Below are 23,591 nucleotides of genomic sequence, written 5' to 3' on the forward strand. Positions count from 1 at the left end.
ATGGCCTCAGCACAGGGCTTCTATGACAGGAGAGGGGAGGAGGCCCCCTTGTGCTACACTGAGCAGATCCCAGTCCTTCGACAGTATGCAGGAAGGGAGAAGGACCGCCTCTGGACACGTCACCACCGTGGCTGGAACAGTCCTAAGGCAGATGGCACATGGAAACCCAGAACAGGGCCCGGGGCCCTCAGGGCCACTGCTGGCAGCGCTGCCCGAGGTTAGAACGCAGCAGTTCGGAGTGTTCAGGTGATTTTAAAAGCCAGGATATGGTTCCTCCGTTGTATCTGAGACCCACTCTCAAAGACATTGTCAAAACCAAAAATAACTCCCTAGAGAGAAGATCCACATTCCAAGGGACAAGCCATTTTATCTGGGTGAAGGGACAATTTAAGTCGTGAAACTCTAGGACCCGAGGACAACAACAAAAATAATTTCTTTGAATATATTCAACTAGAATGGTAAGGCATTTTCCTCCATAAAATACTATGGTTTTCCCAGTATTCCAAAGGAATCTAATAAATAATTTTACAGAGAAGAGCCCAGATCAAAATGGAAGTGAACACCCGGAGCCTGATGGACACAAGCCACAGGCCCCTGTGTGGGTGCCGAGATGAGTCTCCAGGGAGGCCGACACCACCCGCAGCTCAGCCCGCAGTTCTTTCCTGCCTGAGCCCAGCCCGAGGTTCCAGTCCGCTTCATAGAAAAGCTCTGCCAGGTGCAGCTCAATGGTGGGCAGCGCCCGTGGACAGCACAGGAAGTGGTCACAGTCAAAGTGTCCCCATGCCACCTTGTCTCCTTGCCCTGGACTGGCTGGGACATTTAAGTCTGGCCCTGGGTGGCGCATCCTCCAGCAGTGTCTCAGGGCCCAGGCTGCAGCGGCCGTCACGCAGGGAAGAGCTCCGGTGGGCTCTCTCCGTAGCAGTGCTTGGCCACGGGGTCCCGGTAGGTGTTCTCGTGCTGCACACTCTGTGGGCAAAAGGGGGACAGGCACAGGGTGAGAGGCAGAGTGGGCAGGAGCAGGCGGCCAGCAGGCTCTCCCCACAGGAGGCCGGCCCAAGCCATCTCCAGGGTGTCTGACTGGAGGTTCCCAGGACCCTCTGAACAAGGAAGGAACTCAGCACTGAGTTTTCAGAACTTTGTTTTCATACAAGCAACTTGAGTTTTAGGCAGGTTCATTAAGTAGCCCATGACCGAAGCGACTGAAGTATTAATCCAATTTAAGTAAGTATCAATCCAACTTGACAGCCATACAGCCAAACCTCCTCTTTGTTGGGATGTTGTTATCAAACTGAACTGAAAGGCAATTGGGAAATCTCCATTTATAATAAAATGAAACTCAAAAAGCAGAGTAGCTTTGTACCAGTGGTCCACTTCACCTTATGAATACAGCCCTCCTTGCTCTGAAGCTCATTTTAAAAGGGACATATTTCCCCCCTCTTTTCCCTCTCCCCTCCCTAACAGGATTGGGGAGACAGGGTTATCTTTTCTTCTGTACCTTAGGCCTAGCTGTCTGTCCTTGAGCACACACCCACCACAGGAAGATCCAGGAAGTGACTATCTCCCAAATTAACGAGTGAATCTCCACATCATCAGGGCACCTAGGACCCACCCCACTGGGCACACCTGGAATGTAGGCTTTGAATCCTCTTTAAAACACCCTCTGCTCTCCCTGACGCACAGAACCACAGCCTCTAGGAGAGGGGTCCCTTGTGCTTCTCCTTTGCTAGCATATGAACCTTCCTTTTCCTTTTTCTAAAACCGTGTCCTCCTTATTAAATTGGCATCAGGGACAAGGACTGAGCTTTCGCTAACAGCTTCACTTAAGATTGGAAATACTTCTGGGTTTTATCAGTTATGGAAAGAAAATGCTTGGCCTCTTCTTGCATTTCTCGGAATGAGAACGATGTGAATCAAAGTCCTGCATCCAGCCTTCCTCTTTAAAGCCCACTCAAGCGGAAAGCTCCTCAGGCAAAACAAGGCCACCAGGAACTTCTTAATGCTCTCAAATGCTCCTTCCACCCTGGAACACTTGCCGTGCTCTCAGAGCAGACCAGAGACATCAGAAGGGGCATAAAATCAAAAGGTGGGCCACAGAAGCCTGGCAAAGGGCACAAGAGTTCCAGATCATGGCAAATGAGCTGCTACCTCAGGGAAGCCAGTGAAATCTTGGTGGCACATGATGGAAGGCAGGGGTGCACATGTAATGTACACACCTGGCGATTTCAAAGCTGAGGGCAGAGTGCGGAGAGCCAAAGGCCTTCAGACCTCTCGGTGACAGGTGCACTCTGTGTGAGGAACAGACAATCCTGGTGGTCCACTTGCAGAACAGTACTCAGCTTCAAATGTAAAGTGACTTGGGATGCAGGAAAGGCAGCTGGCCAGGGGAGCAGGGTGGAAAGTTACAAGCAGTCCACCAGAGTGTCAAAACTCACAACCCCTGACAAACAGGAGGTGAGAAGGAAGGGGCCCACCTGGCCCTGACCAACAGAGATAAACTGTGAAATTGCCAAAAGCCACTCAGCCCAGGGGACTTCACCAGAGGAGAACACAAGGAGGTGGGACAACTAAGACACATTCCTTTAAATAACCCAATAGGAGCGGGTAAGACCTAGGTGACTTGGGGAAGACAGTACAGCCAATGAGGAGCTGGGAGAGGGGATAAAACACTAGTCCTACCCAACCTGGGGGTCCCTGAGCACTGAGTGGGCACTGAATCTTGCAAGACCATCATTAAAGCCTCACTCTTTGCTGATCCTGTGTCTCTTAGACAGGTGAGCATGTCTCTTACAACCCAGGAGCTTGTCCTGGAGGAGATGCATCCCACCCAACTTTGGGTGGCCTGCTCTGCCCAGATGTCCCGTTCCCCCCAGCGGGAGCAACATGGGTTTCCTTGGCTGAGGCAGGAAACTGGACCAGGAGTGCTGCTCCAGTGGTTGGGAATTTTCGGAGGTTGAATATGTGTGACTGAAACACACCCTGGGCACTTCGCAGAGCCCCACTCGTGGTTCCGGACGGCTGGAGACTGAGCTCAGTTCATGCAGGAAACTCCATTGAGGGGGCTGAGCACGTGTATGGCCCAGGGAGCGCAAGGAATCCCCGGTGAGGGGAACTGAGCACACGGGCACTGGGAGGTTGAGTACACAAGGTGAAACTCAGTTACAGGAACCTAGCAAGAATGGGGAATAAAAACTCTAGGCCCAGGGAAAGGGAAGGCAAGTGGAAAGATCCCACCTGTACCCATCTTCTTTAAGAACATTTAAGCACTCATGGACCCCGCATTCTTTACTGTTCTGTTCTGACCGGTCTTGTTCTGTCTCACAGAGTTTCCAGCTCTGCCTTTCTTTTGTGCTATTTTTATATGGACGCCAGGTACTTATTCAAGAGTTAACTCTCAAGTTCACTAGAAAAGGAAAGAAATCTTCTCCCTTAAAAAGTCCCAGGCACGGGGGTGGGGGCTGGGGCTGGGGTTCGGGCTCCGTGGTAGAGCGCTTGCCTAGCATGTGTGAGGCCCTCTCTAGCACCACATATAAATAAAATAAAGGTCCGTTGACAACTAAAAAAATATTCTTAAAAAGTCCTAGGCAGGGAAAATATACAGTGGCGATAGTGGGAGTGAATCTGTCCTGTAGAGGACGAGTGGCCAGCTTGACCACTCATGTCAGCGTCCACCATGGCTGTCAGAGTCCATTCCTCATGTTCCCAATGGCACATGCCCTTTCCATGTCGGGGGTCATACTAAGAAATCTGTGACAGGCTCTACTTTAATTTCTAAAGGTCAATTTACATTGGTAAGAATGAAGGGTCTTTGAAATTACTAATCTGGACTTTTTTCTAGTTGGCCAGGCAATCAACAAAACATTAGTTTCTATAAAATGTTTAAAGTGCAATGTTCATTACTTTAAGGATTTTTATTTGGCAGGAATAATTGATTTAAAGTGTTAACTGGACTTGTCTGATACCTTGTTTTTTATGGTTAAAAATGGGTAAATTAGATTCAATCTAAGTGGGACAACATTTATGAATGTGTTTGTTAGAGGAGACATCTGATTAATTTGCAAAGTTGAAAACATCGACTGCTAAGTTTAAATTTAAGTGCTGGTGACTTCTTGAATTCCAGAAGTTGACATATATTTGGGTCTGTTAAATATCTTTATAAGTTGGGAAATGGAAAAACAGTCTTAAAGTTGCTTTTCTGGGCCTAGCAAGGTTGCTAAGAGTTAAGATTCTAATAGGTGTAATTCTATATGTTGGGAATACAAAAAGTTTCAGCTATGTTTTCATTAAAGTATTGTAAATAAAGTATTTAATCTTATTAAAAAAAGGACTAATTTGTCTGAATTCAGAAATCTCATAAATTTGTCTAATTTCAGAATGTAAATTTAAGAAAGAGTCAACAACTGGAAGAAGGGATATAAAAAGTTACAGGTATAGAAATGTATGTTTTTGAACAAGAAGTATTTTGTATGAAAAGTAGTATTTTTGTGCTGAAGTCTATGTGAAAGCAAGGACAAAGCTAAGGATGTAAACAAGCTGTAGAATGTCTAAGTTGCAAAAGGTTTGTGGAAGGTAACTCTCAAAAAGTTTATGCACGTGATTAAGTTGACTATGAGTAGTCCAGTCAGAAAAAATTATTTAAAGGCTTTTCTAAGGTCAATTTAAAGGCACAGATATGAAACAAAGTTTAAAACATTGAGTTGTTCTTTTCCATCAAGAGAATTTGTGTCTGTTAGGTTTTATTACTAAAGGAAAGCAAGTCTGAAAGGAATTAGAATTTGTACCTTTTTTAAAGTCTTTTAAATGATTACTTTGTAACTGGCTAAATAAACAACTGTTCTCTTTTATACACTATATTTGATATAAAAGGGTCACACTCCCATTTAAAAACCTGACTTATATCTGTTTGCTTTGGTGAAGTCTATTTCTAATCATTAACAATGTTTTCTAAATGTAAAAGAGATTTAAGTCTAGCTTAGAGAAGCACTTTACCAAGCTTATGTCCTCCAAACTAAAATTGTCTGTAGCAATAGTCTCCTTCAGATTTATGTCATTTAGTATTCTGGAACTGGATATGGGTAACCCATTATCAATAAGTTATATACAGAATTTTCTGTTACCTTTTAGAATAAGATAGAAATTTAAATGTACTTTTGGAAGACAATCAGGAGAGTCTAAACTTGTTTAAAGGCTGACAATGTGGACGCAGTTTACCACTTTTCCCTCAAAAAGAAATTCAAAAGCTCTCTTAGCTTCTGCTTTGATCCATATTTTAGATGTCATATTATAGTGCATTGACTGATGCTCATATAGACTCAGGAAACAACATATGAGAACTCTGTAAAATTATATTTAAGGAAGAGGCAAGATCAACTTCAGAAATAAAACACTTTACCTAAGATTAATCAAGACCCCTGTCTCACCTGAGAGAAGGCTCTGCCTCTCACCTTACTTCATGTTAGGATGACTCCAAGAAGGCTAGCTTTAAAAACTCATTTTAAAAAACATAACCATGAGATGGGGACATAGATTAGTTGGCAGAGTGCTTTCCTCACATGCACAAGACCTTGGGTTCAATCCCCAGCACCACAAAAAAAATAATAATAATAATTAAAAATAAATGTGGGTAAATGACAGAAATCAATAAGAGGAAAGGTAGCAGGGGTGGGGAGAGGGAAGGGAAAGGAGAGGTACTGGGATCTGAATTAGAACAAGATATGCTCCACGCTTGTATAATTACATCAAAATGAATTCTGTCATATATAACTAAAAAGAATCAATAAAAATAATTAAAAAATAGTTGAGATCAAAAAACATATTTTTGTTGTAAAGATTACCGTAATCTCAAAATAAACAAGAGACATAATTCAAAACTAAGTAAAGGTTTGGGTGAATTATAAAAGGTATACAACGTCTTAAAAGTTTTAAAGTAAAATTGTAAAGGATCTCATATATGATTGATTTGATAAATGTATGGATCTTTCTGGAGGCAAATAGATACAAAAGATATTAGTGTTATTATAGAAATGATATTTATTGGTTCAAAGCTATTATGCTTACTGAATGTTTTTGTTCTTTTTAAACAATTTTTTTTAAATTTTCCTTTTGTGCTTGTTGCCTGTTGGTATTTGCAGAACTACTTCTTCTATTAGAACAGCCTGAGTTAATTTGAAACAATAAACCATTACCTACAGGACAGACAGGCTATAAGGCTAACTTCCAGTATTAATACTGACCCCAATTAAAATTATAGACATGTAAGTTAAAACCCACCACTCCCACTTGAAGACTGGTGAAACTGGCCTGATGAATTTTTAAAACCAAAAACATGGACACCAAAGTCAAGAAAGTAAAAGGACCCAGGAAAAGGCAATCAATATTTTGGCCCTTGCTGTCTAAGATGAGCAAGACCCAGGAATGATGAGAACCCTCTAAGATCGCCTGCTCTCCCGATCAGAGGAATCAAGAGGACCCTGGAGAACAGGAAGCCGTTTAGTGCACACTCTGCCAAGAGGAAGGTCACTCGAAAGGGAAATGCCCTGATGTTACCAAGTGAAGCCAACTGTGGTCAGCAAGATCCTGAGCCATCCTGGGAGATAGTACAACTGGGAGAGGAAAACCAAAGAAGCCAAGAGGTTTTTCATATGTTTCCAAGAATGGTCTCTGGAATTTCAACTGATTCTAAAAGTAGATAAGAACAAGGTCAATTTTGACCAACTGGTCTTAAATACCTGCCAGAACAGTCATGCTTGGACATTTTAAAGAAAAGACAATGGTTAACTAGAGATGTACATTTGTGTCAGTCCTTCCAAAATTAAGTAAAACTGAGAGGTTATAAAGGAAGAGTTTTTATACAAGAGTGCCTGATGAATATCACAAACAGCTCTACCTGAGTCATAAGTCTGTTCTGAGTCAATTTAAGACGGACAAGTCTTTATAACCTCCTACACAGGTGACTTAATCTGTGTTTGTTGGTGGTGGTAGTATGATTATCTAGCCCTAATATTTATTATGAGCTGCTTAATGAGCTCCCCTACTTGGGAAAAAGCTACAGAATTCTCTACCATGGAAACTAAAGGCCAATTTCTAAGAAAATATATGCTGGCCATAGCCTGTACTTAATCATCACTCAAGTTAAAGGGACTCCTTGCTCAGACTCCTCCTCCAGGATTCAAAAGTTATCACTTCCACTTCCAGCCTTATGACTTGGTTTTAGCCACGACCAAGAAAGAAGACAAGTTTCCACCCATCTGTAAAGGAACTTACCAGTGCTCCTGATGCCTGGGACAGCTGTCCGAACTACTAAAAGGGGTGAACCTATTTCCATGGGTGGTTTCCACCTCAAAAAGTAAATATGACTAAGATAGGTGACAATACCAAAGAGTACAGGAACAAAAATAAAAATGAGACCAAAAGATGGAAAAAGAAAAAGGGGGGATTGATGAGAAATAGAAAGTCTGGCTGTCCATTTTCAGAACATGTTCAGCTTCAAATGTAAAGTGACTTAGGATGCAGGAAAGGCAGCTGACCAGGGGAGCAGGATGGAAAGTTACAAGCAGTTAACACCAAAGTGTCAAAACTCACAGCCCCTGACAAACAGGAGGTGAGAAGGAAGGGGCCCACCTGGCCCTGACCAACAGAGATAAACTGTGAAATTGCCAAAAGGCACTCAGCCAAGGGGAATGTCCCACTACAAGAAAACAGAGAGAGGTGGGACAACTAACAGACACAATCCTTTAAATAACCCAATAGGAGCGGGAAAAACCTAGGTGACTTGAGGAAGATTGTGCACCCCAGAGTACTCAGCCAATGAGGAGCTGGGAGAGGGGATAAAACACCGGTTGTACTCAACAGTACAGCCTTGCTCTTTGCTGTTCCTGTGACTCTTGGACAGGTGAGCATGCTTCTCATGCTATTTAACAGCCAAAGAACAAAGCATACCAATACACATTGAGAGCCTGACAACTGACTGGTGTGTTCCTGTATCAAACACTTACCTGCCCTGGCCCCTTGAATCCTAAAACAAACCACAACTCTGTCACAGTACAAATCACTGCTCACTCTAAAGTGGAGGGACTGCTGGAAAACTGGAGTTGAATTTCATTCAAAGACAAGAAGAAAATCTCTCTTAATAGTTGGACTAAGAAGACTGCACCCAGACTTTAAAAACCAATTTTATGCTTCCATTTAAAGTGCAAACATAAATGGATGGCATTGGAGAAGATAATGCTAAGTGAAGTCAGCCAATCTCTAAAAAACAAATGCCAAATGTTTTCTCTGATACAAGGAGGTTCACTCATAGTGGGTAGGGAGGGAGAGCATGGGAGGAAGGATCAGATGAATTCTAGATAGGGAAGAGGGGTGGGAGGGAAGGGGGGGGGCGGGGGAGGGGGCAGGAGATTAGCAAGGATGGTGGAATGTGATGGACATCATATCCAAAGTACAGGTATGAAGACTTAAATTGGATGTCAATATACTTGATATACAAACAAAGATATGAAAAATTGTGGTATATATGTGTATTTAAAATTATAATGCAAAAAAACACAAAGCACATGTGAAAAGGCATAAATTGGCATGAACATACTTTATATACCAAGATACAAAAAAATTGTGCTATATGTGTAATATTAAATGTAATGCATTCCACTGCTGTCGTGTATTTAAAAAATAAAATAAAATCAATAAAAGATATATTTTTAAAAAAAGCGCAAACATGCCCAGCAGACAGGAGACGTGTAAGGTGACTGGGCCTTGAGCTAATATAAAGGCTTCACTTTTCCCAACTTGGGTCCATCTGGTGCTGACACTGTAAACACTGTCATTACACCAGACAGAGTGCAGTGTGGAAGGCTTCCTATGAACCTTCTCCACCATCACTCCACCCCATGTACATTTGCTAGTTTTCTCCAGCTGCAGACTCTCACCCGCCACCCCCGCCAGTACAGATGGCGGCTCCTGACCTGGGAAGAGGTCCTGCACTTAGCCAAGCACAGTTCAAAGTGATCTTCCACTGCCATGAAGAGGTTCTGGAATGCCACCGCTGCCCGGTTGAGGAAGTGCTCCAGGAGAAGTTGCTACAGAAACAAAAGTCAGTACCTGTAATAATTCCACAGCGAGCAAGCACAGGATTTAATAAGAGACGCTGACATAGAGACAGAGGGGGACCAGTCCCTTACTCACTAGGCCTCTGATTAGCAACACATTGGGCCTTTCTGCAGGGGCAGGGGAGCCTTCAGTCCCTGGGAACCAGCTCCTCTCTCTGCAGGCAAAGCCTACTGCACAGCAGTGATTTCTGATCCCACAAAGTTCTTTTCTAAGTTCTATAATCAGCAGAACCTCAGAAGAGCCTCATGGTCACCCTGAAATAAAGGATGACAGACAGGGAGGCCTGGAGCCACAGCTGCTCTACCTTGTTGGGCTGCAGGCAGCAGGACACACAGTGCTCGTAGGCACTGCAGCAGCCGTTGGCCAGGCAGCCGTCGCAGCAGTACTGCTTTGTGCTGGGGACGCTGACATCGCAGCAGCCGTTGGTCAGCAGATCCTTCCGTTCACAGATGTACCCTGCAAGTCAGAGAGGAGTCTGAGCATGGAGCCAGCAGTGAGCACGGAGCAGTGAGCACGGAGCAGAGGACGGACATGGACACAAGGACAGAAGCTGGCGACAAGGCAGCCTCAGCATGGGGGAGCCAGATGCGAACATGTGACTAGGGCCGGCTTCCTCAGAGGGGGAGTGAACAGGAAGTAGGGCTCCTCCACCAGGGCTAGCTCCACACTGCGATGCCTGTCAGCCCACAGCCAGGTGTTTCATCTGGACACCTCGTCAACACCAGGAGACGGCCCACAACTTGCTGTTCTAACCTCTGCAAGCCAACCTGTCTTTCATCTGCCTCAAGAAAAATGTCCCCTTTTCTTCCTTCCTTTTTCCCTCTATTGCAGTGCAGGGAATACTCTTTTTCAAATAAAAATCTGAAAATAGGAAAAACCAAGGCATTCACTCACAAAAGTTCTTTCTAGACTTAAATAACAACAAAACACTCTCTACAACATCTTTTAAGTACTTGCTGTTTATTTAGTAATTTGGAGAATTTCCCAATAGAAATAGTCATACTTCACCTTTGTAAAGTGATTCAGGCTCTTTGCACGTGAAATACTGGGGACTCAGCTAACCCTGAAGTTAGGGGACGCTGTCCCCCGATGCCCAAGGAAGAGAAAACATCCTCCTGAGTCTCTCCACTCAACTACATGCAGCCATCTCCTCCAGCCCAGTGGCCTCATGCCTAAGGCCACCTCCCCACAGAAACTGATTTCTTGTTCAGAGCTTTGACACAGACATTTCTCCACATCCTTCTAGGAGTGGGACAGAAAAATGTCAGAAGGCTTCCATGAGGGCCACCACTGGGCTCTTAAGATACTCCCAGGTGCATGTTCAGGCCCACAGGTGCGTGCACGGGTCCACAGGTGCAGAGCAGCTGCTCCCAGCATCACTCCACTCAAATGCCCCAGCTCCTTGGTCCTCAGAGAATGAGACTCGACGTAGTGCAGGTTGTTTTCAGAAGCTACACTGGAAAACAAAGCCTAGGCAGAAGCAGGAGGCACCTGTGGAATAAGGACAACAGAAGGGACCAAGGGGGCCCTTGCTCAACACCTGAGAAACTGAGACCTCAGGAGAACAGACCTAGTTACCTGGGAAACTGGTACCCTTTGCTGTTGTGTAACTGTTATTCCGTCTCCTAGGTTAGGAGAGGATGATTCTAATGGCATAGTAAATGTTTCTGGGAGTTTCTCCCAACTATTCCTACTTATTTTCTTTATAGGGAATTCAAACAAACAAACAATCCAAGTAAGTCAGCACTTTTCTTAAAATTCTGCCCCAAGTGATAACTATAAACAACTCTGTGCCAGCAAGATCTAAATATTATGTGACCGAAACGCTATTTGTCCAGTTAGCTTTCTGCCCTTTCCTTTTCCACACTGGGTCAGTATTTCAGGCCTTCTTTTTGTTTCCAGTGACACTGTCCAGCATTAAACCTGGAATCTGTAGGTCTCATTTCTGGAAAGTTCATCAAGTTCTCAAGACCTCTTGCTCTGTACATGGGCTACTCATGCAAATGTTATTTCCAACAAGGAGACCGGTGAGATCACAACCTTGAAATGCGTTACACTGCCTGGGAAATTAACTTCCAACCTTTGATAAGTCTACAATTCTAATTGGTTGTCTTATTTAATAACGTGTTACCCAGGCAATATTCGTGGTGGCATCTGCTTGCTGAAAGGCATGAGTGCTGTGAGCTTTCTTTATTTCTTAAATCACTTCTCCCACATTCACAGAAGTGAAATAAAACCTATGACTCTTGGATTTTCACTGATTGATGAGTTGATTCTTGGAACTTTTTAAAGAGTCTGTGAATCTCTGTCTCACATACATTAATCAGAAAAAAAAAAGTATTCTTTTGCTAGCTACAATCAAAGAAAATGACAATTGTGTTTATAACTCAATGCTAAATTTGAAAGTCAAGGCATAAGATGTCAGGTCTTCTAAATTTGAAGTAAGCCCCGAACTCCACTATGTCAAGGCATCTGATCCCAGTCCTATCCAGCTGCACTATCTCTGTCAGTTAACTAAATCCCTTTGCTCAACTTTACTATTTAAAAAAAAAAAAAAAAGACTTTTGCAATATTTGCTTTTTCAATGTGACCTTAAGAAGAGCTTGTCACTGGTACCACTGCTGATTTGCAAGTATATTTTTGTTCAAAAATTTTCAGCTCTCTTATCTTAGGTAGCAGTTTTCCTCTGACCCCCCTCATTTCCAAATAATCTCATCTCTGGTTTCATGACTTTGGCATCTTTTAGAGAAAGTTTTTATTTATTTATTTTTATTTTGCAGGGTCTCTAAATGTTTTTTAAAGCAATAACGTCTTCATTTACTTTGGCCTCATCATGTGTAGATGAAGACTCTACTAAAGGTTCACCTGTCACAACTCCAATACTGTCCTGTTCACAAACCATCTATCCTGAGACTCTTTTAAATGGTAAAATTTGTTTGCAAACAAACAAGGAAACCATGTTATTTACAAACCACTAATTAAGAAAAAAAAAAAAAACCTATAAAGCATCAGGGAACTTTGAGCACTGTCTGGATACCTAACATTTAGGATAAGTTAGCACTTTTTCTGATGTGATAATAGTATTGCACTTATGGTTTATGAAGGTCCTTAGCAATCCTGGGCAAGCACTTAAGCACTGGTGCCTCTCTCTTCACCTGCAAAATGAGGCTGGCAATACCTACCTTCACAGGTCTGCTACAAAAACAACAAAAAAAATGCAAGACATCCACACTTTATGCCCAGTGCCCAGCACTTGGAGGAGCTCAGTCAGTGCAGGCTGAGCAACAGCAGGCCTCTGGGAAGGGCAAGCAGGCTTCAAGGGGGATGAGCTCTAGCAGGTGTCTGGTCTGGCTGCCTCACCCCAAAGAAATCTCTTTTCTTATAGCTTAAAAAGAAGTGAGAAAATATCCCTCAATTTCTAAGAGGAACACATTTTGAGTATGATTCATTTGAAACTGACCAGTCAGTCTATCAACAACCACATTTCCTGAGCGTCAACAGTAGGTGGATTCACTCAGGCTACCAAGGATTTTTAAACTGAACTCTCACCCTACAGAGTTCACCATCAAGATGGGAAGAAAAGGTTGTCAAGAGCTGAAAATACGTGAGCTGGAGAGAGACTGGCAGAAGTGGCCCAGGGACTGATGGACAATTAAGTGCTGACACTGGGGGCTGCAGACACAGCAACTGTTAGGAGAAGGGAGAACCACTAAGGCAGGCTTCTCTGACACTGAACAGAAATGGTGAGCAGGGCATGACAGAGAAGAAATGAGCATGCTGGGAGACGTGCTGCAGAGGAACGCCTGCTGAGACCAACCCCACCAAGAGCCTCACCAGCACGTTGCCTCCTGGCTGCCAGGAGAGGGCAGGGAGCCGGCCTTACCTAGGTCGTCCGTGATGAGGTGCTTCCCTTGAATGGAGTTCCGGCACTGATTGCTTGGCCGGCTGCTATTGCCCAAGTTGAACTGTACCTTCCACGGAATGGGTTGGTCGTGGTCCTGAACCTGGAGGAGATTCCGATCTCTCACTGCCCTCTCCTCCTGCAAAGAGACCATCAATGGAAAGGTTAAAGTATCTTTTCTTGTGATCTCACCAATTTTTCAGAGACTGCAGCAAGAGGACATCATAAGAAGCTTGCCCCCAGGAACCTGTACTCTGCTAGTAGAAACAACATCCGAGAAGGGTCATAAAATAGAATTGTAGGAAAAAAATCGTAAGGTTTTTTTTGCCTGTACCTGGCAGGTTTACCTGCAAGATCCCAGAATGACGTGCACATGACAAATGTGCAGAAGTGTTCATTTGCAGGGAAAAAGCTTTGAACTTTTTCTTTCTGATGGCCTGTCATTTTGAATTTTTTCATATTAAAAAAAAACATGTGGAATAGAATGCAAAATTTGAATACTTTAGTGTAAACAGAAAAGGAACCATTTTTGTGACTGTCACCTCGGATACAGCAGACACATCTGGAGCACAGGTCGCTTTCATTTGCAGTGAGGGTATTTCAGAGACACAGTATGGGAAACTGAGTTGGGGCCGACAGAGGGTAAGATGAAGCGGTCATCTCAGGAGTTGATTGTGTGGGAATCCTGAGAATGTAACCCACAGCACCTCTACAGCAGACCAGAGGAGGAGCTGCCTGAGCAAGAGCTGTCTCCTAGTCCTGAAGCCATGCTGGGCAGGGAGTTTGCTAAATCATCGAGGAGGAAGGTGCTCAAGTGCCAGAAAGCCTGCCAAGCAGGGGACAAACCACTGCAAAAGACTCTCTCCTGAAGGTCTTTATGTTCTTTAAACATTCACCGTTCAAACAGAGTTCCGTGGCTTGAACCACTGAGATTGATCTGTTGTGGCAGGGCGCCCGCTGGTGAGAAGCAGAGACAGGAGGAGCTTCTCGATCTTTTCTTTAAAAAGGAAGGGGTCTGCTGGGGATGTGGTCAGTGTTAGAGTGCTGGCCTAGCATGTGAGAAGCCCCGGGTTCAATCTCCACATCGCCAAAGAAAATAGACCTGTCTTTTGTCACTTTTTAAGCAAAAAGGATTAACTTTGAAAATCTGATGGCAACGGCTGGGGCTGGGGCTCAGCGGTAGCGCACTTGCCTAGCATGTGTGAGGCACTGGGTTTGATTCTCAGCACAGCTGTAAAAAAATAAAGGTCCATCAACATCTGAAAAAAATATTTTTAAAAATCTGATGGCAAAACTTACATAGTTTTTAAAAAATGAGAAACACCTTTGTAATTACTAAAATTTATTTAGAAAACTAATCTGGGAAGGGCCATTAACATTTAAAACAAATATATATTAACAACTTGGCCCAGCAAACCCTTTTTTGAAGGCCACCCTATAGACAATGCCAATGTGTAAGGATGTACTGGGGTACTTACTACAGCATTGTTTAAAAGGTAGAAAAACCTAGAAGCTCAACAGAGACGAACTAAGTATTAGTACAGACGTGGTCTTACAACAGGCTGCAATGGACTGACAGCTGTCTAGAGTAGGTCTTCACCCGGACTCCCACATTCAATTTTGTACAGCTTAAAATGAATTCTGATTCTTGAGTCTACCAATAGATGAGGAAAACACCTCTGTGGATGAGAACTGGCTATCAGTGTTCTTAAAAGTCCCAGATGATTTTCACAGGGTGCAGAGCACTGAGTGTCTACAGTATATTAAGCGAGAAAGTAAGTTGAAAATAGTGGGCACTGTGTCACACATTATATTCTGATAACAACTACAACATGTACATATAGGTTGGTAAGAACTGAGAAAAGCTTAGAAAGTCTACTCCCAATTATTGCCATGGAAGGAGATTGTGATTCTTAAAATCATCTTTAATCATTTTTGGAATAATCTTATTTTTAATTTAAGACATGCTTGTGAATAATGGGAGAAACGAAGTGAAGAGCCTGCAGGAACTACACTGTCCTGGTGACTTTTCTGTACAGCTGTAATTATTTCAGACTAAAAGGTGGGTGTTTTTGTTTTAGAGGAGAGAGAGAGAGAGAGAGAGAGAGAGAATTTTTTTAATATTTATTTTTTAGTTTTCAGTGGACACAATATCTTTATTTTATTTGTACGTGGTGCTGAGGATGGAACCCATCGCCCCGTGCATCCCAGGCAAGCGCGCTACCGCTTAAGCCACATCCCCAGCCCTAAAAGGTGTTTTTAAAAATAATTATCAACATTAAAGACAGAAATTACCCACGATCCCATCACACAAATAAAACCCCATCTGTATCTGTACATGAACTTCTGGCCTCTAAACCCACTTGATGTCACAAATTAGGGTGCTTTGCATTCAGCTCTTCTTGACACTAATTGGATAGTAAAACATTTCCAAGCACCTACAGGATCTCTGATCATCTCATTTTCAAGTCTACCATCATGCTGATGTGCCCTGACTGAGTAAACACATCCTCGCAGACTAACATGAGAACACCCAGGGATTTTGCTATCCTAGATGGCTCTCAATAAAATGTGAGGATTTAAAAAACTGTTGAATAATTTTTAGTAGTAAATGCCATGCGATGCTAAATAACTCCTCAAAAATTCTATCTACCTTGTGTAATACCACCAGCATTTAAATGCCACTAATTATGATTTGGCCACAACTCCACCAGGACCAGTTTTGTTCTTTAATTTACTATGTAAATGGTCTTTCAAGGTGGCTTTTTGTTTTAAAAGGAAAAAGTGGCACCAGCCTGCACATGACAGGTTGTACAAGAACAGGTGCATTTGCTGGTCAGTGGGAGATGAGGAGCGAAGTGCAGGAGTCTTGGGAACTGGGACAAGTCATTTAGGTGCATCCTGCTTAACTACCTGTGAATTCACACCCCGCTGCTCTACTGGGACACATGAGCTAACTGCATCATCAAGCTGTGTGCACATTAACCTGAGCTGCAAATGCCACCCTGGATAAATTAATAGCTATAAAGACTATTAAGGGGCCAGTCAGAGTGCAGTAAACTGGCTGTTACGACAAGGTTAAAAGTGTCCTTAACATTATTCCCAAGCTATCCTGTTATTTGTCTTGAAAGAAACAAGAGTTCATGGCCAAGTAATCTCAGAAGGCTCTCTGCCACAGAACAATATCCTGGTAAACAGGAAAGCAATTCTCCCAGCGCTTGAACTTGTTTTCAAACATGAATATTCAAGACCCTGCCAAAGAACTGTGTGGGGAGGGCAGAGATGGCATAAGGTAATGACCTGGCCCCAGTTCCTTTTCTGATGGCCCAGTCTTGCAAAGGGCAGGGGGAAGGAGCACTGAGGACTTTCTTCCTTCAGACGGGAGTTTAAACTTTTCTCAAACTGTTCCCCAACCCTACAGGTGGTCTCAGCTTAAAGCACTTCACCAAATATGTGTATTTTTTTCATTCAAGATTCAGTCAAAGGTATGGAACTTCCACAAAGTACAAAGGCTACAGGGACAAAGGTGACCAGGTGCTCCAGTCTCCAAAACTTTCTTGAAGCTGCTGGCAAGGAGGTCTGCACCCAAAATCAGTGCAACAGACCACTGCAGACAGGCCGAAGATGTCCCGTGGTACACCAGGACACCAAGGAAAGGGCAGGAACAAAAAGGAACAAAGACACACGAGAACTTTCTTTTAGAATTGTAAGGAGTGCAGAAATGTCTTCATCGCTAATGAGTGTCACTTTGCCTTGGATTTTCAAAAGGTATATTAATAACTGTGCTGGGCATGTTTCAGGGGTTGTTATAAAGGTCAAATGAAATAGTGTCCCACGTGGGTGAGAAAGCACTTAAACACAAGGCACTGTTGCCATTAAGAGATCTGCCTGAGTGTCTGGAAACTGGGAAGGAGGAAAGCCAAAGAACTTCCCAAATGCCTAATATTTGGGAGTTGCAGCCAATAATGAAAAATCAAAATTTAAAAGAGCTTTTTTCAAGATGAAGAAAATGCTTATATGCTGTGAAGAAACAGTAGGCTTCAATTACACACAGAGAAAGTATGAAAAATGACAGGAAGAAAATAAACAGGGGACCCCTCTGGTTGGTGAGATTACTGGTAACTGTTCCCTCTGCTGGCCGGTGAGGCCCTTTGTGTATCTTGGTGATCAGTGAAAATGCAAAACAAAGCCAGATAACCAACACAATCTTAGGATTTACTGCACTTCACTTCAGATAGCATCTAAGATGGCTCCAATTCACAGACCTAACTGCTTGAAAGCCAAAGACTTAATGTGTTTTCAAGGAGCTAGGCAAATAGTCCCTTGAACTGTAGGAGCTGCCGCATGGAGCCAGCAGGAAACACTGCCTGAGAGGACCTGAGGACCGTCTGGCCAGCACTGGGATTCCCTGACCTCAGGCCCAAAGCCCTGGAGCCATCATCTCTCACCCTTTGACTTCCTGTCTTTCCTCCTCCCAGCCCGTGACATCTGCCTGCCCGTGCGCCTTCTCCAATGTGCGCCACCTCCAACACACAGCAGCACATGCCTAGAGGGGCACAGTGGTGCTCAGGAAAACTTTGTTAAAGAACACGCCAAGTTACCTGGCACCACTTGCCACCCCCAACCCTGTGCCCCAATGGCATCCACACCACCCTCACTAGTTTCTCCTGTGTTCCCATCTGTAAAAACTTAAATTATCCCCCAAAGCATTAATTAACATGAAAACCAAAGAAAAGAGGGATCCAAGAAGCAGAAGCTAATGACTACCTCTGGACCAAGCACCGCCCTGCTGCATCTGCCGTCTCCTATCTCCCCAAGCAAAGCAGAGGATCCCGCAGAGCTCCCAGTCTCCAGGCTTCTTCTCAATTAATGGCAAACACCTTCCTCCCCCAGCCCCGAACTCCAGCTCTCCAGCCCCATTTTGCAGATGGAGAACCTGGATTGGGCGGCCAGGTGAGGGGAGCACACTGGCTTCCAGGGACATCCCCGCAGACTGGCAGATGCCAGTTGAAGTTGGTCGCAGCACCAGGGCGCACAGACCAAGGCAGGCAGGAGAGCAGCAGCCAAGGTGGCCTAGGGCAGAACTGCTCAAAGTTCTGGTCCTGGCCCTTAATATGCTTGGAAAAATTACCCAGGATCCCAATATGTGGGCTTCTGTGAGTTGTGGCTCCTGGTGTTTGATCCTACCAAAAATTAAACTTTCTTAACATATTTAAATTAAGCCAACTGTTAATTCATTTAAAAATAAAAATAACTCATGGCATGTTAACACATTTGGGGAGGAAAAAAGTTTTTCAAAAACACAAATGAGATGAGGGGCAATGTTTTTACACACTGTGACTAACGCCTGGCGTAAGTGGGGTGCTGGAGTCTCTCCTCTGCCTCTGCAGTCAATGTGCTGCAATCTGCAGTCGGGGCTGAAGCGCAGGCAGAAAAACTACCTGTGGTGTGGCTGGAAGGGTGGGGGAGCCTGGCAGCTTTTACAGATGATTGTGGATGATCCTATGCCATGCTTGGCACCAAAACCTGAAGTTTTATCCGGTTTGTTGGAGAACAGCCATGCAGTTCCCCCAAAAAGTTAAACACTGGGTTACCATCTGACCAACAGTTCCACTCCCAGCTGTGTACCCTACAGAAACAAAAACATGCCCCACAAGAACTTGTCAATGGACACTCATAGGAGCACTGTTCATAACAGCCCAAAATGCCACCAGCAATGAATGGATAAAATTCAACAGATGCTTACGATGGACTAGTCAGGCATAAAAATGAAGTTCTGATCCATGCCACAACACAGATGAAGGTCAACTGCAAGAAGCCAGTCACAAATGACCACGTTAAGATTCCATTTATAAGAAAAATCCAGAATAGGCAAATCTACAGAAGTAGAAAGCAGGTCAGTGATTGTTTAAAGCTGAGAGGGAAGGACAGAAAAATGATGAAAGTTTCTAAAATATGACTGTGGCGGCTTCCCAACAGTGAATTCACTAAATACACTGAGCTGTACACTTTAAAAATGAGTTATATAATCATATAAACGTGAATTATATCTCAGTAAAACCGTCGCCAAAAAACAGTTCTGTATAATATGGACTTTGAAACCGTGCCTGTGAACTTTTCATGCACTGTTAAAATCCACGATTCTCTCTTGCACTCGAACAGATCTTATGCAGATCTTCCAAATGCTGACAACATTTTCATATACATATCAAAAAGGTCACATTTGTTAATATCACCAGTGACCAAATGGAATAGTTCCTTAAGTGTTAGGAAGTCATCAAGCTCAGGATGGCACAAACATGTTTCCCAAAATTCTAATTTTCACTTGAAAGTTTGAATTTTATCTTTGGCAACAAATAACATCAGATGTTTTCTGTGAAGTAACAGGCTCGCTTTATTGGTTTTCAAGAAACTGTCTATCAAATACCCCATCTGAATAACTACAGTGCACCGCTCATTGTTTCAGGTGAAAATGGTGTTCCCTGAAAACAATAACTAGTTCAGCTCGCAACTCGGTCGCCAAGTACCCTCCTTCAAATAGCCACACTTTAGCCGCAGAGGACAGCTGGGTGAGGGATCTCCCTTCTTGGCAGAACGACAGGTACTGAAGAGCAGACTGATCAATGATCAGCAAAACTCATCATGCTCACTGTGCAGTCTTAGGGGAAATAAGGCTCTCAACCACAGGCGTGACAGTGAGGAATGCCACGGCTACTAGGATAATGTGGCGCCACGGCTGTGGTCGGGCTCAGATACCAGTTTTACCCACCATTCCTTTTGCTCCATCAGTTCAAGGGTCAGCACTGTGAAAAAAGCATGTTAGGGCTATTTTGAAAATGATTCTCAGGAACCCTCCAGCGTTCACAGACCACATTCTGGAACCTGCTGGACCAGGTTTCTCTAAAGTCTAAACCTCAGTGGCTCAACAGGAAGGATCACCTCTTGCTCATGGTACAAGTCTCACACAGGTGAGTCAGGGGCTCTACTCATCCTGTTTCTCAGGCAGCAGGGTCCCCTCAACATGCAGACTCCTGGCTCACTGCAGCAGGGGGGTGGGGGGAGCAATATCCAAAAGTCACCTGGAAAGGACAGTTAACACTGGAGGAAAAAAAGCCAGCCATGTGGCCACTGCTACCTTCAAAGAGGGTAGAAGAGGCGATCCCACCCGCGCCCAGGTAAAGACCGAGGTGGGCTCCACCTCATTATGATATCCACATAACCGGACAGGATGGCCCTATGCACTCCCTTCCAAGGCCTGTGTTACTGAGGGGGAAGCAAGATGGAGCAGCATCTGACAGGCCACCAGGGCCAGCTTATAAACAGCTGATCCATGCAGTCACCCTGTACTAGGAACTGGATGCTTCCCCCCAAAAGCCCTATGCTAATGTATTCATCCTCAATGTGATAGCAGGGGAAGTGACATCCATATTTAGAGGAGGGCCTCTGGGAGGTCACAAGGGTGAAGCAGCTGTGATGGGATTGATGGCCTTGTTGGGAGAGGAAGGGGCCAGAGCTCTCCACAACACGAGGTCCCCACCAGACACAGACTACATCAGCACAGGTGGAAGCCTCAGACTTCCCAGCCTCCAGGACAAGGATGTGTTATTCAAGCCACCCTGTCCATGGTACTCTGCTGCCACAGCCTGGATCGAGACTCACAAGTCCTCTGAGCCCCCATCATGTGGTAACGAGCCCTGCCTTTGGTTCAATGCCCTCTTTACAGAGTTCAGCCACCTAATGGGAGAAAGGATGGATCACAGCAATGATTCAACACAGGCAGACAACAGATCAGGGCTTCTTATGTTTTGAGAAATTAGACCCAAAGAAATTTACAAGGCAAAAATTCTACCAAGAGTTACAAAGCCTTCAGTCATGCCTTTGTTCCCACCCCCCAAAACCCACTTATGGTCACAGATCACAAGTAAGAAACAAAGACACTGTAGTAAAAAATAATAATAAAGAAGATAGTGCCCTGAGATACTTAGGTTTATAGGGAAGAAACAGCATCTGAGACAGGACATGAAAAATCAGGAGTATGCAAGCCTGAGAAGAAAGCAAACACCATCCCAAGTATAAAGACACTTGTTTGCTCAACCAGTATTTGGGTTCTCACCAAGTGCCTGGCAGTATTCCAGGGGCTGGAAGGTCTCCGACAAGACACGAGGTCCTTATTCTCAAAGAAATTACATTTGAAAACAGTGAGTGAGGCAAGACAGACAAACAAGTAAATGAACAAGAAATGTTCCATTGGTGATTCCTACCAAAAAAATAAATAAATAAATAAAGCTTATGGGCAAGGAGTACTGGGTCACCATGTATGGCCTAAGTAACCAAGTATGAAGAGTTAGCCTGACTTGAAACGACAGAAAAGATTCAATGACACAACCCCAGAATGGAATCTGGGGTTTTATCTGCCTGTTAACAGGAGCAGACAGAATTACACATGGGAGAGTAACATGATCTGATCTTCTTAAAGATTATCACCCCTGCTGCTGGGTACAGAACAGATCCTGAGACAAGAAAGGAAGCCCAGACCTGGTGGGCTACTGCAATAGTCCAGGCAAAAGATGACAGATGCTTGACCTAGAGTGACAACTAGGAGAAATGAACAGGTTCAGGCCACATGGCAGAGGCAGAGCCAATATCCTGGATGTAGGAAATGTCAGAAAAGAAATGTCTGAGCTTGGACCACCTGGTGCATAGTAATGCCTTTCTGAAAGACTGGGAAGACTGGGGAAGAACAAACACTGGCAGAAGAGAATCCAGAGTTCTGTTTTGGCCAAGTGTGAGAAGCCTACACTACCATCAGGAAGAGCTGTCAAGTAGAATGGTGGCTGCCAGGGGCTAGGAAAAAAGAGGGACTGAGATGTTATTGTTACAGGTGTCGTTTGTTTTTTCACATGATGAAGAAAATTATGGGGATGGATGGTGGCAAAGACTACACATGACAAATACATTTATTATCTCTGAACTGTAGACTTAATAGTGGCTTAAAAAGTGAAATTTATGATTATCACAAAAATTTTTGGAAAAAAAAATAAAGTAGGCCATTACACAGAAGAATCTGGGATTTTCTGGACAGGTCTAGACTGGAGTTATCAATTGGGAAATCGGCATACAGCTGGTAAACAATGGTGCTAGAGATCACCTGGGTCAGATAGAGAGGAAGCCAGAGGACTAAGTCCTGGCACACAACACTCACAAATCCAAACCGTTCAGAGAAGAAGCAACACATGATTGGAAAGTGTCCAGAGGTACCAGAAAGCATAAGTCACAGAAGCCCAGCTGTTCACGGTCACCACACATCCCGGCCAACAAGAGACTTGCAACATTTCTGTTCTCTAAAGGGGGAGGCAGGATACAATTCCCTATCTTCCCTTTTCCTGGCTTCCCTGCCCATCCACTAAAACTAGGGCAACATAGTTTGCATTTATGCACTAATTTATGAATTTGACCTTTGAGAGTGGAAAGACAGGCTCTTAACTACATCAGGACAACCGCATCACCAAAAGAATGTCCCTGGCACATCTTGGGATATGCTCACCCTTCCTTGAAACTCAAGCGTTCAAGTTGGACTTCTAAACAAACTCCGTGTAACATTTCCCACTAATGCTCGCTGCCATTGCTCTCCAGAAAGTCTCATGTGGAAGAAAAACCGAAAGGGGGAATGAAAAGAAAATTCCACCTAACCAAGTCGTGCACAGAAAGGAGTTCCGTCCAGTCACTCAGGTGGCCTCAGCACGCAACACCCAGCCGCATGATTAAATCGAGAGCAGGCACGCCAGCGCTGGCCTCGCACCTGACCACTGCCTGGCCCGGCCACCACCTACCCTTCGCGTCTCGGTTTCCCTGGCTGTAAAGCGGGGACGCCTACCTCTCCCAGGACCGCTGGGAATCCCGTGAGGAAAGGCACGCCCCCCCCCCCGCAGGCCTGGACTGCCAGGTGAGGAGCATCCAGGTGCCAATCAAGGGCATAGGCGCCCCGGAGGGCCCGCCGCGGTGGGTTCGAGTCCCCTCTCGGCCCAGGCCCAGCACCGCCTTTCCGCCCCACGCACCAGCGGAACCGGCAGGACCCTTGGCCCGCCCGGGGACCCGGGGCAGGGACGCCCACCTCTCGCGACCCCGAGACACAGAAACCCCGCGGCCGGGAGCGAGGACGCGCAGGCGGGCGGGCACTGACCTGCTTGAGGGTGCTGCTGAGGAAGTAGACCAGCGAGAGCCCGAAGACCAGGGCCAGCACCCACCTCTTCCGCAGGAGCCGGCGCCACACCATGGCCGCCAGGTTCACCATCCCGGCGGGGACGCGGGGCGCGGCGGCCGGGGAGCGGAGCAAAGCAGGCCCGGGGACCCGGCGGCATGGCCCCTACACACCGGGCGGCCAGACCCCTAGCCGCAACCCCGACCCCGCGGTCCGCGGCCCAGCCAGCTCCCGGCAGCCGGCGCGCGTCGCATCACGTGACCCCGGCCCACGCCCCGCCTCCGCTCCGCTTGCGTCACCTGTCGGCCCCTCAAGGCCGTCTCGTCATTGGTTCCTGAGAAGAGACGGCCTCCTATTGGCTGAAGCTAGGAGAAGGGGGCGGGCAATCGC

The 23,591-nt window shown here is 45.0% G+C and overlaps 1 protein-coding gene across 3 annotated transcripts; it reads right to left on the reverse strand.

Moving 5' to 3' along the window:
* Positions 1–428: 428 nt before the first annotated feature.
* Positions 429–23,499, reverse strand: SPRING1 (SREBF pathway regulator in golgi 1). 3 transcript variants are annotated; one of them, XM_081287982.1, is made up of 6 exons: positions 23,184–23,433; positions 12,986–13,142; positions 9,407–9,558; positions 8,958–9,071; positions 2,214–2,285; positions 429–966 (listed from the first exon to the last, which is right to left on the reverse strand). In XM_081287982.1, exons 1-5 carry the CDS (start codon positions 23,292–23,294, stop codon positions 2,223–2,225), a joined length of 597 nt encoding a protein of 198 aa, XP_081144108.1. In that variant the 5' UTR covers positions 23,295–23,433; the 3' UTR covers positions 429–966; positions 2,214–2,222. The 3 variants fall into 3 exon arrangements, with proteins under 3 accessions (XP_081144108.1, XP_081144107.1, XP_081144109.1); XM_081287981.1 differs by lacking the exon at positions 2,214–2,285; XM_081287983.1 differs by lacking the exons at positions 2,214–2,285; positions 12,986–13,142 and having other exon boundaries at positions 23,184–23,499.
* Between the last annotated feature and the right edge of the window lie 92 nt (positions 23,500–23,591).

This window comes from Spermophilus citellus, assembly GCF_964194105.1.
Source record: "Spermophilus citellus genome assembly, chromosome: 3".
NCBI lineage: Eukaryota > Metazoa > Chordata > Mammalia > Rodentia > Sciuridae > Spermophilus > Spermophilus citellus.